General features: G+C 49.6%; 1 protein-coding gene and 1 long non-coding RNA gene across 4 annotated transcripts in view; one reads left to right on the top strand and one right to left on the bottom strand.

Annotated features, from left to right (window-relative positions):
* Nucleotides 1-5,095, bottom strand: part of LOC141578577 (uncharacterized) — a 31,260-nt gene extending 26,165 nt beyond the window's left edge. Inside the window, exon 1 of one of the 3 annotated variants that reach the window (XR_012508980.1) lies at nt 3,458-5,095. This is a non-coding gene — a long non-coding RNA (uncharacterized LOC141578577). The remainder of the gene's footprint in view (nt 1-3,457) is intronic. The other 2 variants (XR_012508979.1, XR_012508978.1) reach the window with 2 other exon arrangements.
* The window catches only part of SULT2B1 (sulfotransferase family 2B member 1), a 34,467-nt gene that overhangs the window by 8,525 nt on the left and 10,041 nt on the right, over nt 1-15,901 (top strand). Inside the window, exon 2 of the mRNA XM_010947115.3 lies at nt 14,247-14,386. Coding sequence (XP_010945417.2) covers nt 14,247-14,386 — 140 coding nt within the window. The remainder of the gene's footprint in view (nt 1-14,246; nt 14,387-15,901) is intronic.

Genomic DNA, 15,901 nt, shown 5'->3' with positions numbered 1-15,901 from the left:
CTGGGAGACTGATGTGCACAGAGTAGGGAGACGAGAAATCGGGAAATATCACATTTGGAGGGCCTCCAAAGCCATTTTTCCCGTTGTGTGGCTTCGTGCTGTTGTTGGCCTATGCGATAAGCTAGTCATTCCGGGATGAAAACCCTTCCATCCATCCGTCATGATCCACCATCCGTCCTTTGCTTCCTTCCCTTGTTTGGCCTGTGCCCAATTGTTTTCATCGTGGCTATATTCTGGGGCAGTGGGTAGCTCTGGCGCTGCCATAATTTTAATTATTGAGTGTTTTTAGGTGGCTGCCTCTCTTGCCTTTTGATTAGCCAGCCTGTTTCCCTGGCTCACAGGGTCATTTCCTTTTTGGTGTCCCTTACAGTGAATAACGGCCACCTTCTTTGGATCCCATACTGCCTCCAGTAACTGTAAAATTTCTTCTTTGTTTTTGATCTTTTTTTCCCCGGCAGCCAAAAGTCCTCTCTCCTTATAGATGGCTCCATGTACATGCAAGGTTGCAAATGCATATTTGGAATCGGTGTATATATTGGCTCATTTTCCTTTCCCTTCCCTTAGTGCCTGGACCAGTGTCCAGATCTCTGCTCGCTGAGCAGACCATCCTGGGGGAAGGGACTCTGCTTTTATTACCTCTCGGATTGTTGACACAGCGTAACCTGCTCGCCGTTGTCTATCCTGCATGTAACTGCTGCCGTCTGTGAAAAGTTCCAGGTCTGGGTTTTGCAGGGGCTTGTCGGTTAGATCAGGCCTGCTCGCGTACACCTCTTCGATGATTTCTTCGTAGTCATGGTCAGGCTGCCCTTCCCCTTCAGGAAAATATGTGGCTGGGTTTAAGGTTCGCACAGTCTCTAGACGGACTCTTGGATTTTCACATAGAAGCCCCTGGTAGTGGGTCATCCTTGTGTTAGTTATCCATTTGTAACCTGGGCTGTTTATCAGGGCCACCACAGAATGGGGCACTTTTACATTTAAAGTCTGTCCCAGTGTGAGTTTGTCTGCCTCGTGACCGGGGGCTGTGGCAGCGAGGGCCCGTAGACAGGGTGGCCATCCTGATGCCACAGGGTCCAGTCTTTTAGACAAATAGGCCACAGGCCCCACATTTTGAGTCAGGACTCCGAGAGAAAGTCACAGTCTAGTCTGGTGTCAGGGGCCCGTGTCATAGCCCACCCCTGAGCATTTAATGTGTCCCTGGGGGCTCGGCCCTGCAGCCATTTTCGTGCTTCAGTGAGAATGTGTCTCTTTTCCTCCATATTGAAAAGAGTCAGAAGCAGCTGGCGAACATCTTCCCAGGTGGGCTGGTGAGAATGAAAGACAGACTCTACAAGGTCAATCAGAGCCTGCGGTTTGACAGCCTGATTACAGTCGTCACACACCACCAAGTAGAAATCATCGTGGTCTGGACAGAGACCAAATATTGGCATGTCTCCGTGAGAAAGCCCCATGACTGTCCCAGCATCACTTCGGGACTGGGCAGGGGCCGGCGCTCCCCGACAGCTGTGGCGGCGGTGGTGGTGGCAGCAGTGGCCGCCGAGGTGGAGGCGGTGCCGGGGTGTTCCTCCTGATGTTAAACACAGCCCGCTCCAACACTTTTTGCTCCTTTTTCTTTTTCTTTTTCTTTTTTGGAGGGCAGGCCAAAAATCCTGACCGATTTACCAGTGGCTCTTCATCTGCTATTATTGTGGAAGCTCTTTTTTAATTCTGTTCAGACCATGATGTGATTGAAATGCCTGCGGTTTTTCAGAGTAGGAAGGAGTATGACGGCGCCAATTGAGAAGGGCTGTAGTGCTAAAGGGTTGGTAGCAGAGTACGGGGCGCCTGGGCTGAACAGTCCCGTCCTCCCCAGCTTGCTGGGGCCCTTGTGTCCCCCGCAGCGGCATTTGGAGGGCCGGCGGTGCTGGCCTCCCGGCTTGTGCTGAGCAGAGTCTCCTTCCTGCAGGCTCAGGCTGGGGGCTGGGCTCTGCCTCTGGGTCCTCAGGTTGGGAAGGTGGTGACACAGAGGGTGGCCATGTCTCCAGTGGGACCGGAGGTGTCGGTGCCCCGGGTGCATACAAAGGGGGCAGGCACATCTCATCCTCTGTGTCTCCCTGGAAAACAGGCTTTTCTCTATCTGGTTTTTGTTTTTGTTTCTGTTTTTTTGTTTTTGCCTGGACCAGCTGAGCTGCTAATATCTTGCATCGTCCAGATCCATTTGAGCAGAACCAAATCCATGAGGGTAGATTCTGGGCGATATTTAGCCAGGAGTCAACATAAGGGAATTGAACTGGGTGGCCTGGGGTTCCGGTGATTATTCAATAGACTGCTCGCACTGTTGCGAGGTCCAGAGTTTCTCCTGAGGGCCACCCGACTCCAAAGGTCAACCATTTAAATTTTCACAAAGTATGGAACCTGCCAGGGGTCATTAAACTCTATAGTTTCCTGAGAACACCTTTTGGAAATTTTTAATCGTGCAGTCCAGAACTGTCGGCTTTGATTTAGAGGCTCCCACTATTATTAGTTGACAGATTTTACGGCCTATAGGTGTGGGTCTGCTCCTGGCACCAAGGACTGTGACCCCAGTATTTCTGGTTTTTTCCACTCAGAACAGTGAAAATTTTAAAAAAAAAAAAACCCTGTTGCCTGGCTGGGCCTAATATCTATCTGCTTGGCTGGAAGAGCTGCCAGTGAGTTAGGGTTTCACAATAGGCACTTGTCCCTGAGGTTCTCCTGGGCCTGGATGAGCTCTAGGGGGTCCCTGCACAAAGCCTTCTCTGTAGCCTAAATTGACAAAATATGAGGCCGGGATGGCCATCCGGTGGCAGAATAAATGGACCAAAAAGGGGACCTCAAAAGAGGGTTTTAGCCAGTCCTGGGGTGGCTCCCTCTGGCTCAGGTCTTGCGGGCTGTATTTTAGACAGAGGGGTAGTATTGAGGGTGGTTTATTAATCATGACAGGATATTCTGGGGGACTGGTGACAAGGTCGCATCTGAAACTTTTTTAAAGTAGTCTCATTTTAGTCCCCAAGGGCACAGGGGTCGTTTACTTCTATGCTGTTTTATGTCCCTTTCCCTCCCAGTGTAGCCACCCTGTGCAGGTGTTGCAGACAAGACAAGGGAGGGTTTTTGCTGCGTCCGCCTGGCCGCTCCCCTCACGGGGACGAAGGTGCCTCTTAGCTTTGGTGGGTCAGTATAAGCCGCTGACTCCAATAGGGACCCTGAGGGACCGATACCTCCCTGAGCCGTATGAGGTCACCACAGAACTGCAGGTTGGAACTCACTCGAACTCCATAGCAGAATGCCGTGGAGCTACAAACTCGAGCCTGATCGCATGCTTCACAGGATGCACATTCACTCACACACACAGAGGTTAACAACAGTCCTCCCACCAATCCCAATATCCTGTTTCCTGTAGGAGGGGATCAGCCTCCTCTTCTGTCCACTGGGACAGGACCTGATTCCTCCCGGGGGTTCCTACCTTGTCCGGACGGCCACCTGGTGAGTCTGTCCTTCCCTCCACCGAGTCTGGCTCTGGTTGTAGCCCAGCCACACAGGGGGGCCGAGTCACCGTCACGAAGGAGAACCCGGAATTATCGTCAGGCGGCACCACCTCGTTCCCTGCTGAAGTCCGGTCCCCTAGTCGGCTGGAGCCACCAGTCCAGTGGCTCAAGGGGCCGGCGTGGTTGAATCTCGCTGGGGCCTCCAGAAATGTTACGGAAATGAGAGGCCAGCAAGAAACAAGCACCACTCGGAGGGTTGGAGTACTCAGATGTATTACGCCAGCAGGCTCAGAGGGGCTTCTGCTCCGAAGCTCTGAGCACCTCCAAGACGTGCGCATGAGGTTTTATAGGGTAAAGTACAAGCTTGGGGTTTTCAGCCAATAGGCGTGGAACAGCTTTAGCAGCATCATTGTCACAAAAGTAGAGGCAGGGAGGCAGCAAACTAATATTCCAAGGCCAGATATGTCTCTCTGAAAATCTAACTGGCTAGCAAAAAAAGAAAATGAGCAGGGAATCAGCTAACCGACACTTATTAACTTAGATTTACCAGTTAGCCCAGCAGAACTCAGATCAGTAATCCGACACTTGTTACACTTAGATTTACAAGTAGGCCCAGCCCGGCTTTTCCTTCACAGTGGAACATATTTCTTCTGGCACTTCCTTAGGGGGGCCCCATCCCTTAAAATTCTGGGGGGTCATGTTCATTTGTGCATCTAACAAAAATAATGGAGTGTTGCCTGCCTGTCAGACTCTGGTTCTTGGAGGGGGGACCTGTGAGGAGGGGAATTTCTGCTCCCTTGTAGCTCCACTACTAGCGGGGAAGATTGATTTAAAGAAGTTAATAGACAAAGAAAATAGTTACTAAGTATTAAAAGGGCTGTAAAAGAAGCAAACAGGGTGCTGAGGTGGGGAACCATGCGCATGGAGGGAATGTTTTCTTTAGCAGAGGAGGCCTGTGTAATTTAAACGTTGCCAAGTGAGCTCCCAAAGAGGTTACTCTAATTACTCTCCCTGCTGCCGCAGCAGGGGAAGGCAGGACAGTCAAAGAGCCTTTTCTGCATTCTGGCCAAGGCATGAGTCATTCCGCTGAGGTGGAGGTGGCCAGAGAATGTGAGATGCTTGCCCAGATGGGCTCCAAGTGGAATTTCGAGAGGTGAAAAAGAGCACTCCTGTAAGAGAGACAGCCCAGGCAAAGGGCGGCTGACCACCGCACAGGGTGTTCTGGGAACGGAGGCGCATAGAATGCAGCTCAGACTAGTGGAGTCTTGGCAGCGTTCTCTAGAGAAAGGAGGGTTGATCGCAGGCTCCCGCTGTGAGTCAGCAGGACCGCGGGGCTGCAGAGAAACTCCTGGTGCAGCCGCAGCCGCAGCCGCAGCCGCAGCCAGATGCAATCACATTCTTGGCCGGATAGGGTCCACACACAGGAGTTGGGGGGCAGTTCCAGTCCCACAAAACCCCAGAATCCCAGCAGCCTGCCCTCCCTCCCTCCTTTGCACACACTGTTCTTTCTGGTACCCACACATGACTCTTTCCTCACCTCCTTCAAGTCTGTTCAAAGGTCACCTCCCCCGAGGGCCCTCCCCTGACTCCATCGACCTAAAATTGCAAACCCTCCCAACCCTAGATGCTCCCTAGCCCCCACCTGCTTGTTTCCCCTATCACTATCCAATACACAACATTTAGAACATTTTGTGTTAATTTTATTGTTCCTTCAAACATAAACCGCAATAGAGGTTTTTTTTTTAATTTTATAAAGCATTGTTATTGTTTTGTTTTTGAGTGTTTTGGGGGGGAGGAGGAGGTAATTAGGTTTACTTATTTTTTTTAATGGAGGTACTGGGGGTTGAACCCTGACCTTGTGCATGCTAGGCATGCACTCTACCACTGAGCTATACCCTCCCCCTGCAATAGGGGTTTTTGTCAGCTGCACTCACTTTTGTGTCCCCCAGTGTCTGGCACAAGGTAGATGCTGGGTAAGTATTTGTGGGCTGAAAGAATGAATTTGACCCATTTCAGGCAAAAAGGCCTAAAGCTACCAGGAATGGGGAGTTCTCTTTGGAGATCAGACTGGGAGGTCCCTGGAAAAGAGGCCCCTGGTATCTTCTCCCTGCCCCATCAAATCACTGCTCATTCTTCAAGTGAGACCAGAGGGGGCTTGAGAGTGACCTCAGGTCACACAGCAAATCCAAAGCAGGCCTGTCACTTAGGCAGGAGTCACTTCTCTGCATAAACCTGGGTAGCCTAAAGGGATCCTGGCCAGCGGGATGTCTTGTTATAAAAATAGCTAATGGGTGTTAAGTGTCTATTTGAGTTTTTTTAATGAATCAGTCAAATTGATTTGTGTTGTGGGAGAGTGTATAGCTTTATGAATTTTAACATATGCATAGATTTGTGTAACCATCACTGCAATCAGGATGGAGGACTGCACCACCATCCTTTTGTAGTCACACCCTCCCCCATCCCTAGCTGCCCTCTCCCCTCCCCTCCTTACCCTACTCCCCCAGCTACTGATCTATTCCCTGTTCACATAGTTTTGTCTTTTCAGAAATATTATGTGGTTTCCTATTGCTGCTGCAGCAAATGACCACAAACTGGTTTAAAGCAATACAGATTTGTCCTCGTACACTTCTGGAGGTCAGAAGTCTGAAATCAGGGTCATTGGGCTAAAATCAAAGTGTCAGCAGGGTTGCAGGCCTCCCGTCTCCTCCCAGGCCTTTCCCAGTTTCTGGAGGCCACCTGCATCCCTTGGCTGCCTTCATCCCTTCCTCCATCTTCAAAGCCAGCTGTGTAGCACCTTCCAAGCTCTCTCCTTTCTGACATATGAGTATCTCTTCCCTCTCCGATTCTAACACTTCTGTCTCCCTAAGGACCTTTGTGATCATGTTCAGGGTCCACTAGATTCTCTCCCCAGCTCCAAATCCTTAACATAATCCTAGCTGCAAAATCCCTTTGACAGTGCAATGGAACCTATTTGCAGGTTCCAAGGACTGGAACGTGGACCTCTTTGAGGGCCATCATTCAGCCCACCGCAGTCATATGGATGGAATTATATAGTTTGTGACCTCCTGAGTCTGGCTTCCTTCACTCAGCCCAAAGCCTCTGAGACTCATCTATGTGGCTGTGGTATCAACGGTTTCTTGCTTACCATTGCTGAGAAGTACCGTGTGGTGGTTGTGCACCACTGTTTATCCACTCAACCTTTGAAGGATATTTGAGTTGTGCCCAGTTTTTGGAGATTATGAGTAGGGCAGCTATAAACATGCTAGTACAGACATTAGTGTGAACATAAGGGTTTTCTTTAAATATTTTAATTATTATTAAATTTTTTAATCATTTTATTTTAGTGGGTGGAGGGAGGGGAGGTAATTAGGTTTATTCATTTTTAGAGAAGGTACTGAGGATTGAACCCAGGACCTTGTGCATACTAAGCATGCACTCTACTGCTTGAGCTATACCCTCCCTCTGCCAAGTTCTTAAATTTTCTGTTGTTTTTTTGGGGGGGGGTAATTAGGTTTATTTATTTATTTATTTTAATGGAGGTACTCGGGATTGAACCCCAGACCTCATGCATGCTAAGGACGTGCTCTACCACTGAGCTATACCCTCCCCCCACCTTTTTTTTCCTGACCCCAGCAGCCTCCGTGGCCAGCAAGGTGCTACAGAGGCCCCTTCCCACTTGAACAAAAGTTTTATTTCTCTTGGGTGAACCCCCAAGTGGGGGAGAAACTCCACTTTAAAATCTGTGCTTATATTAAGATATTTCATTGAGGTATATTAATCTACAATATATAATATAATATAATGATAATAATAATAATAGCATATGTCTAGGAGTTAAATATTCCTGCGACCAAGGGGAGGGAGGTGGACACTGAGACTTATCGAGGTTATGTGAATTGCCTGAGGTCAAACCTATGTCTTCCTGACCACCCCCTCCCCCAGCCCCCCACAGTCCCCTCCCAGAAAGAGCACATTTGAGGAGAACCCTATGGGGAGTGGGGAGGAGCTACGCCATGGCACTGAGTGGTTAGGGGTGCAAACTGTGGGGCCACACTGCCTGGGTTCAAACCCCAGCTGTGCCCTCTGCAGCTGTGTGACATTCACCAAGTGACTTTGCCTCTCTGTGCCTCCATTTCCCCATTTGTAATGCAGGGATAGCAATACTATTGTGGGTGGCCTCCTGGGGTTGTTGAGGGAATAAATGAATTAAAGCGCATGATGTAGTGAGGAGTGTCGGGTCAGGGAGCACTGTGAGAGTTATTTTTTATTTTTTCAACAAAAATTGACTGGGGGTCTTCTCTGGGTATGCCAGTGGTTTGATACATTGGCAATCAAGACAGATTCCCACCCCCTCCCCCCAAAAAATCGCTGGTCTCATGGAGTTTACATACAAGCACAGAGAAAGGCAAGAGACAATCAACATGATATGTAAACCGTAAGAGCTGGTCATGGGCAGTGTGATGGGAAAACAAGGCAGGGTGAAGGGATGAGGTGGGTTCAACCGTAAACAGCGTGTCAGGGGAGGCCTCATTGACAAGCAATGATGTTGGAGCAGAGACTTGCAGGAGGTGAGGGTGCCAGCCACAGGCCTGAATGGAAGACAAAACAGCCAGTGTAAAGGCCCTGAGGCAGGACTCAGCCTTAAGTGTTGGAGGAACAGCTAGGAGACCTGTCTAGCTGGAGCCCAGTGAGCACGGGAGAGAGGGGGAAGATAAAGGCAGAGCAGGATCAGGGTAGATCAGGCGGGGCCTTGCAGTCATGGTGAGACTTTGCTTTTACTTTGAGTGAGACAGACCGAGGGACAGTTTTGAGCAGAGGAGGGACAGGAGCCGACTTAGGTTCTAACCAGATCCTTTTGGCTGCCATGCGGGGAACGACTGTAGAGGGCAGGGGTGGAAGCAGGGAGACCAATAATGAAGTGAGCGCAGTAATCCTGGTGAGAAGGGACAGGTGAAAGCAATTTTAATCCCTACCAAGTGCCCTCTTTCCTAGACTCCTCCAGATGAGAAACTGAGGCACAGAGAGGTCAAGCCGTGTATTCAAGGTGTCAACTTTAATAATGTAATAGTCAGTTATTTTATCAGCAAAAGTGAGTTTATTTGAGAATAGCGAAACGAATTGCAACTCGGGAAATGCAAGCTGTGGTCTCCCATTGGCAAATCCAGAGAACAAGGGAGAAGTTGCTTTACAGGGGAAAAGGGAGAATTGGGAGGGGCTGTGACAACCAACGAATTCATTGGAGGGTTCCAAAGTCTGGAGGTTTTCCATTGGTTGGGCTGCTACAGTCTCTGATTGGCTGGGCTGCTCAGTTTCTGATTGGTTGGGCCATCATGGGCGGGAGTTTCCTTCCTTCCGCGGGATGGTAAGTAGAGTCACCTTCCTGAGACGGAAGCTTCTCTCTCAGGTTTGGAGCAAATGAGTTCATGGCAGGGCATGAATGCTCCCCCTTCAGGCCTCTGACTCCAATTTTAGCTGAGGTTTCTTTAATTCCACAAAGGTCACACAGTTAATTGGAAAAGGAGCCGGGGCCAAATCCAAGTCTGTCCAACCTCAGCCCGTCTTTCCTCCCCGCTGTGTGGCCTGGGCTGCCTCTGGAGGTGGTGACTGAGCCCCCAATACCAGGGAATCTGAACCAAGGATGGGTTTGTTTCCTGCACAGCTGTTGTATGCGAGGCACAGGGGATAAAACACAGAAGGAGGCAGACACACTGTGTCCTAGTGGAGGAGGAAGGAGTGGAGCACATTGACAGGTATTTATTGAGACCTCCTATGAAGACTGCTGTGAGACCTTAAGAAAATATATTAACCTCTCTGGGGCTCCACTGCTTCTGGCATGAAGTGAGGCTCTCAAGACCCACTTCATGGGGTTCTAGGAGAAGTCTGTGATAATGCATGCCCTTGGCATAGCATTTCCACAAGGGTGGCTTCCCCGCCCCTCCTCCCAAGCTGGGGCCAGAAGGGTCTTTGGAGTCTGAGGAGGCCAGGGGAGTGGCAGGCCCCAGCCTACATAGGACCTTGCATTCCAGGCCATTTCAGAGATGGACAGGAAGGAGAGGCTGGAGGCCAAGAGACTGGGGAGCAGGCTGGGCTGAGGGTCCAGGGGGCAAGGAGGAGACTTGAGCTGGCCGGGGGCAATGAGGACGAAGAGGAAGAGACTGGTGGACTGTGGGGCAGTGGGAGGCAGGAGGGTCACCATGTTGGGCGGTTCTTAGAGTCTCATGTCCTGAGGTCTCCCTAGCAGGGCAGGCCAGGCCAGGCCAGGCCAGGCCCCTTCGAGGAGGCTAAGTACGTCCTTGGCCCGTTGCCTGTTGTGTGGGCCCTAGCTGTGTCCCCTGTTCCTCCTGCTGCTGGTCTCTGCCCCAGTTCAGTTGCCATCTTCATTCCTCTGCTCCAGCCGAGAGAGCAGCATGCCAGACCCTGGATGGGGCATGGGAACAAAATGGGCTCAGAACCCAGGGAGAAAAAACGTCACCCGGGGCCAGATTTAATTTACAAGGTAGGGAAAGAAATGCACAGCTTCTGCTTGGGGACACACAGGAAGATTCAGCCAAGCCAGAATGCGGGCCTCCCTGGCTAGCCTCCATGCTCAAGCGCAGAGAACGGCATTCCCGGTGGGAGGAACTGCAGACACAAAGGCCAGGGGTGCATTTGGGGGCTTTGGCTGGAGCGAGGGGTACATCGGGAAGGAGGGACTGGGCCAGAGCTGTCTCGGGCTGAGGTTCAAACCTCACCTCTGCTCTGTACTTGCCGCGTGGCCTTGGCCAAATCGCTCCCCTTCCCTCAATCTCCATTTTGTTATCTGTGGCCTCCTAACCTGCTGGGAGACCCCAGTCCTCTCCCTTTCGTGCCTTGGTTATTTACTGACTGTTGATGCCCAGTCATTTATTGAGCAACTGATTGTTCTGGGCTCAGAGAGCCAGTGGTGAGATTTGAATGCTATCGGCTTTGAGTGATTTCAGGCTTTGAGAATTTCTAACGTCCCCACAGGGGATTCTAAAGTGCCTGGGGCTGAGAACCACAGAGGCAGCTGAAAGGACATAGCAAGGGCTCTTTGATGGTCCTCCACTTTTGTCCTGGTAACTCCCTTCATTCATTCACACATTCATTCATTCATTCACTACACCTTCAGTCAATATGCTAACACTATGGATTCCACCCTGGCCTCCTGGGGTGGGGCTTGGATCCCCATTTGGAGATTGTAAGTGCTGAGGGGGGTGGTGGGACACCCTCATATATATACATTTCTGCATCCAGTGACTATTTCGGGGATACCCGAAGGATCCAGGATCTTTGCTTTGCTAGCATCTCTGTTTTTCTCTCCCGTAGGCTAGGGAGGAAATTTCTCCCTCAAGGAGCTGTTTTGTTGGTGAGATCAAAGACTAAACTAGCAAGGAACGCTGAAGGGAGCTTCAAAGTCCTGAGCATTTATCAGGAGCCTGGTGCTTAACATACATTATCCCTTTTAATCCTCAGGTAGGCATTAAAACCCTAAGGTTGAGATTACTGTTATCTTCATGTGACAGGTGAGGAAACAGGCTCAAAGAGGTGAGATCTGCTGCTCTGGGCACAGAGACAGCGTATCTGACCCATCAGAGCCAAGGCCTAGCAACTTCAGCAGCTAATCCGCCTAGTAACTGATGACCTCACAGCTCCACCCACTGGGCTAAATCTGCCTGGCAACTAGTGACATCACTAATTCCCCAGCCTGCACTCAACCTATAGGATAACTGATGACATCACTGAACAATAAAGTAATTACAATGCGCTGAGGGCCTACTGTGTGCCAAAGGCTGTACCAGGCAGCCTCTCCTCTGGGCTCACACAATGCCCAATGTTGCCTCTATTACTGGTATAATGACAATAATTTTAGCCCAGATTTATTGAATGCAGACTAGGAGCCAGGCTCTATTTTAATCATTTTTATTTCCATTGCTGCATGAAACCCTCCAACTAAACCTATTTTTTAAAAAATTAACAAACACGTATATTGTGCTTACTCCTGTGCCAGGCCCAGTCCTAAGCTCTTTTTAACATGCTCACAACAACCTTCTGAGGTAGTGTTTATTATGCTCCCCATTTGATGGATGTAAGAACTGAGGCACAAGGAGGTTGAGTGAGTTGCCCACGGCCACACAGCTGGCGGAGGTATCCTTCAAACCCATGTATTCCATCTCCAGGGTTAATGCTGTTAACCAGCACACCATGCCATTTCTCCTATTCCCATTTTACAGCCGAGGAAACTGAGGCGCACGAGGAAGCACCAGGTCTCACTGGGCTAGCAAGTGCCAAAACCAGACTGAGCCCACAAGGCCCAGCTCCAGAACCACACTCTTACTCATATCAGTTCCACTTTGGTTACTTAGAAGCAGGGCCTGCAAAGCCTCCACCCCTACCCCTTTGAAGTGACCAGCCCTTCCTTCCCTGTCTCCTTGGGAACAGCCCCCAGCCAGGGACAAAGAGGGCCTTTGCCAGCCGACCATAGATCACATACCAGGTTCCTCCACAGCCTCCTCCAGGCCTGCCTTGGGACACTGCCCTTGGGAAACCCTGGCTGTCTGGGCTGAGCCTCACCTGGGCTCTGCAGAGCCCTCCTGAGACTCCAGGCAGAGGACACAGTTCTCCACCTTTGTCCTTCTGCTGTAAGCCTGAGCCTGGTACCAAGCCCCAGAGAAAGTCCTCACCCCTCAAATCTCCCAAGCTGGTGGAGGCCTTCGGGAAAGACACCGGGAGTGGGGGAGGGTATAGCTCAGTGGTAGAGTATGTGCTTAGCATGCAGGAGGTCCTGGGTTCAATCCCCAGTCCCTCCATTAAAAAAATAAATAAATCTAATGACCTCCCCGCAAACAACAACAACAACAAAACAAAAACAAATTAACAAAATCACTGGGAGAGCCCCGGGCAAGTCGCAGCCCTCAGTGGGCCTCAGTTTCCTCATTAGTCAACTGGGTAGACAAGGAAGAATGACCAGAAAAGGCTTGTGCAAGTCAGCTGGGTTTTCAACCTCACTAGGCCCCACATCTCACCCCCTTTTATTCAAAACAATTGTTTTAGTAGGAAAGGTGGTTTTTTTCCCCATTCGTTTTATTCATTCATTCATTGAAAGTTTTATTAAAGGAAAACATGAGTGCTGTGCAGAGAGCTTCAGGCAACCGCTCAGCAAATTTTGCAAAGCAGGCAACGCGGTTGAAACTAGCCCCCTCATCAGCCCCCACCCCCCAAGGCCACCCCGCCTTCTAATAGTGTAGGTTACTTGTCCCTCCGTTTGAATGTCCCCTCATTGGAATCATATCCTCCGGGACATCCTGTGTTTCCGAGTGTCATCTGTGTGGTCACACCCCAGCCTTCTTTATGTAACAGAATATTTGTAAATCCCCTTCGCTATCCTGAAACTAAATCCACAGACAATATGACCCACTTACACACACATAATTTTTTCTTCCGGCTCAAAGTACTGTGATAAGTCTACCATAAAGGACCACAAATGTTAAGTAGTACGGTGTGGCGGCCAAGACTGGGCGGATCCAGGTTTTGTGGGGCCTGAAGCTTATCCGGTTTCAAAGAGGTTCTCTCTGAGAAAAAAGATCAGTACGTGTGACTGCAACATGAGGTAGTGGGAATGTTTGTTTAGAGTGAGAAAAGAAATGACAGCGAGTTGTTTCGCTTTGAAAGCTGGCAAACACTCCACATATTCCAGAAAAATAACACACCAGCTTCTGGCTTCAAACCTGTCTCCTCTTCCACCCAAAACTTTTGGTTCCAGGTGCCCTTGGACAGGTGATAGGGTAATCTGACCTCGGACCCCAGCCTTCCGGTCATTAAGCCCAAGAAATGCTCTGGAAGCACTTCCTGTACCCAGCCAGCTCCCCATCCCAAAACTATACACAGACGTGACCGCAGACCTGATCACTGTCCCACGCGAGCCCAGTGAAATGTATCCCCAACTCAAGTTCTCCTTACCCAGGTCCCCAACATCCCTATCGCTCTCCCACGCCACAGACAGAAGACCCCGGGAGAGCATGCGATTAAACAGATGAGCCATCGGATTAAACGGATGGCTCCTAAAACGTCTCACTTTGGAAAATTTTACTTACGTGTACGGCTATGTGAACCCATTGCAGGGGTTTTGGAAAAGCAGCTTGAGTGAGGGGCTGGAAGCTTAAGGCTGTTTTAGCTTCCCGGGGACTCTACATCTGGGCTCTGCTGCTCTGTGACTGCCTAGGAAGGGTGACTGCTTGGGCCTTGGTTGCCCCGTTTGTAACGTGGGTGGTGACTTGGTGTCTTCCTTGAGGGTTGGGGTGAAGAGTAGATGTATGGAAAGCGCTTAGCCCCCCTCGGCAGATGGGAGGTGCTGCATGCCCCGCCAGCGGTGTAGCTTTAGGCAAGCCACTCAACCTCTCTGTGCCTCGCTTTCTTCATCCAGAAAATGGGGAGAATAAGCATCGTCACCTCATAGGATTGTTAGGGGTGTTAATAAATCATCCTCACTTTGTGGATGAGGAAATGGGGTGCAGAGAAAGTTCCTTGTCAAGGACCCGCTAGCAAGTGGGGGCAGCCCTCACTGCCCTCCCTCACCTGCCCTGAGATTCCTCCGCCACTTTTTGCCGCCACGTGTCCCGGAGGCCTCCGCTGTGAAGCTGGACCCTGTGCAGGCTCCTGGAACCTTGAAATCTGCTCAGTCACAGGCCTTTGGTCTCTCACCCTCCCAGGGGTGACCTCGGTCCTAACCTCCTCCCCAGTCCTCACGGTGTGTCCCCCACCCTCCTACAGCCAGAATTTGTCGGGTGAATACTTCAGGTATAAAGGCATCCCCTTCCCCGTTGGCATCTACTCACCTGAGAGCATCAGCATCGCAGAGAACGCAGATGTGCAGGATGACGACATCTTTATTGTCACCTACCCCAAGTCAGGTAACTGCTGGGCCGGGGCAGGGAGCGGGGACGGTGCTAGGGAGTGTTGGGGTGGGTGTGGGACAGAGGATGAGAAGGGCACAATAGGGAAAATGGAAAGAGGAAAGCGGGGAGGAGGTTCTGAAGGCGCCTTGGGGGGCTCAGGACCAGGGTGAGCTTGGCCTTTGCACTGGCTGGTTCTCCGCCAGGAGGCACCCTTCCCCCAGATCCCTCCCTTCCCCTAGGCTGGCTCACCGTCCCAGGGGTGCCTTCCCTGACCTTTCTGGCTAAAATAGCATCCCCATCCTGTCCTTCTCTACCCCTTAACTCCCCTCATACTGTTCTGCGCTACCAGCCACTATGTTATATTTTCATTTGTTGATTTTGTCTCTGGTTTCCTCAATACAACACGGCTCCTTGATCACTAGTGTAGTCTTTGAGCCTGAATAATAAATGCCTGGCACATATTCAATAAATATTTGGGGAAGGAACTCTTTTTTTTTTTTTTTGAGGTACTGTGGATTGAACCCAGGATCTCATCTTTTGAATGTATCATGTTTTTGAAGTTCATCCATGTTGTTGCCTGTGTCAATATTTCATTCCTTTTTATGGCTAAATAATATTCCATGGTATGGGTGTACTGTATTCTGTTTAGTCATATAAACAATCAGTTTTTTTTCACTCTTTTACTCTTATGAATAATGCGTGTAGGAACATTGACATACAAATCTGTCTGTGGATGTGTTTTCATTTCTCTCGAAGTTCTATGAGTTTTGATAGACAAAGTCATAGAACCACTACAATCAAGATACAAAACAGTTCCATCCCCCCCAAAAAAAATTCCTTCACACCCCTTTGTGGTCAGTTCCTCCCATTCATCTGTTGAAGGAACTTTGTGTTGTTTCCACTCTAGGGTGAGTATGAATATGGCTAGTCTGAAGCTTTGCATACAAGTCTACACATGGAAATATATTTTCACTTGATCTTGGGTAAATACTTAGCAGTGGGATCGCTGAGTTTACGGGAAGTACATATGCTTAACTTTATGAGAAACTGCCAACCTGGTTTCCAAAATGGGAACCATCCTGCATTTTTTACAAGCTGGTTTACCATCTTGCCTTCTCACTGGCAATGTGGGTGGGTTCCAGGTGCTCCACTTCCTTGTCAGCACTTGATAATGTCAGATTTTTTTAAAAAGCCTTTCTAACAGGTGTATTCTAGTATTTCGTTGTGGCTTGAATTTGCACGTCTCTAATAGCTAATTATGTTGAGCATCTTTTCATGGACTTATTAGCCATCATATATCTTCTTTGGTAATGTATCTGTACAAAACATTTTTTGCCCTTTTCAATTGGGTTGTTGGTCTTCTAATTATGGGGTGTTGACAGTTCTTTATACAATCTGAGTCCACATCCTTTATCAGATATGCCTTTTGTAAGTATTTTCTCCAAGTCTGTGGCTTGTCTTTTCATTCTCTGTTCAGTGTCTTCTCGGAGCAAAAGTTTAAATTTTTGATGAAATCCAACAGCCAATTTG

Source organism: Camelus bactrianus, chromosome 9 (genome assembly GCF_048773025.1).
Source record: "Camelus bactrianus isolate YW-2024 breed Bactrian camel chromosome 9, ASM4877302v1, whole genome shotgun sequence".
NCBI classification, from domain to species: domain Eukaryota; kingdom Metazoa; phylum Chordata; class Mammalia; order Artiodactyla; family Camelidae; genus Camelus; species Camelus bactrianus.
This window is presented reverse-complemented; position numbering and strand designations above follow the sequence as displayed.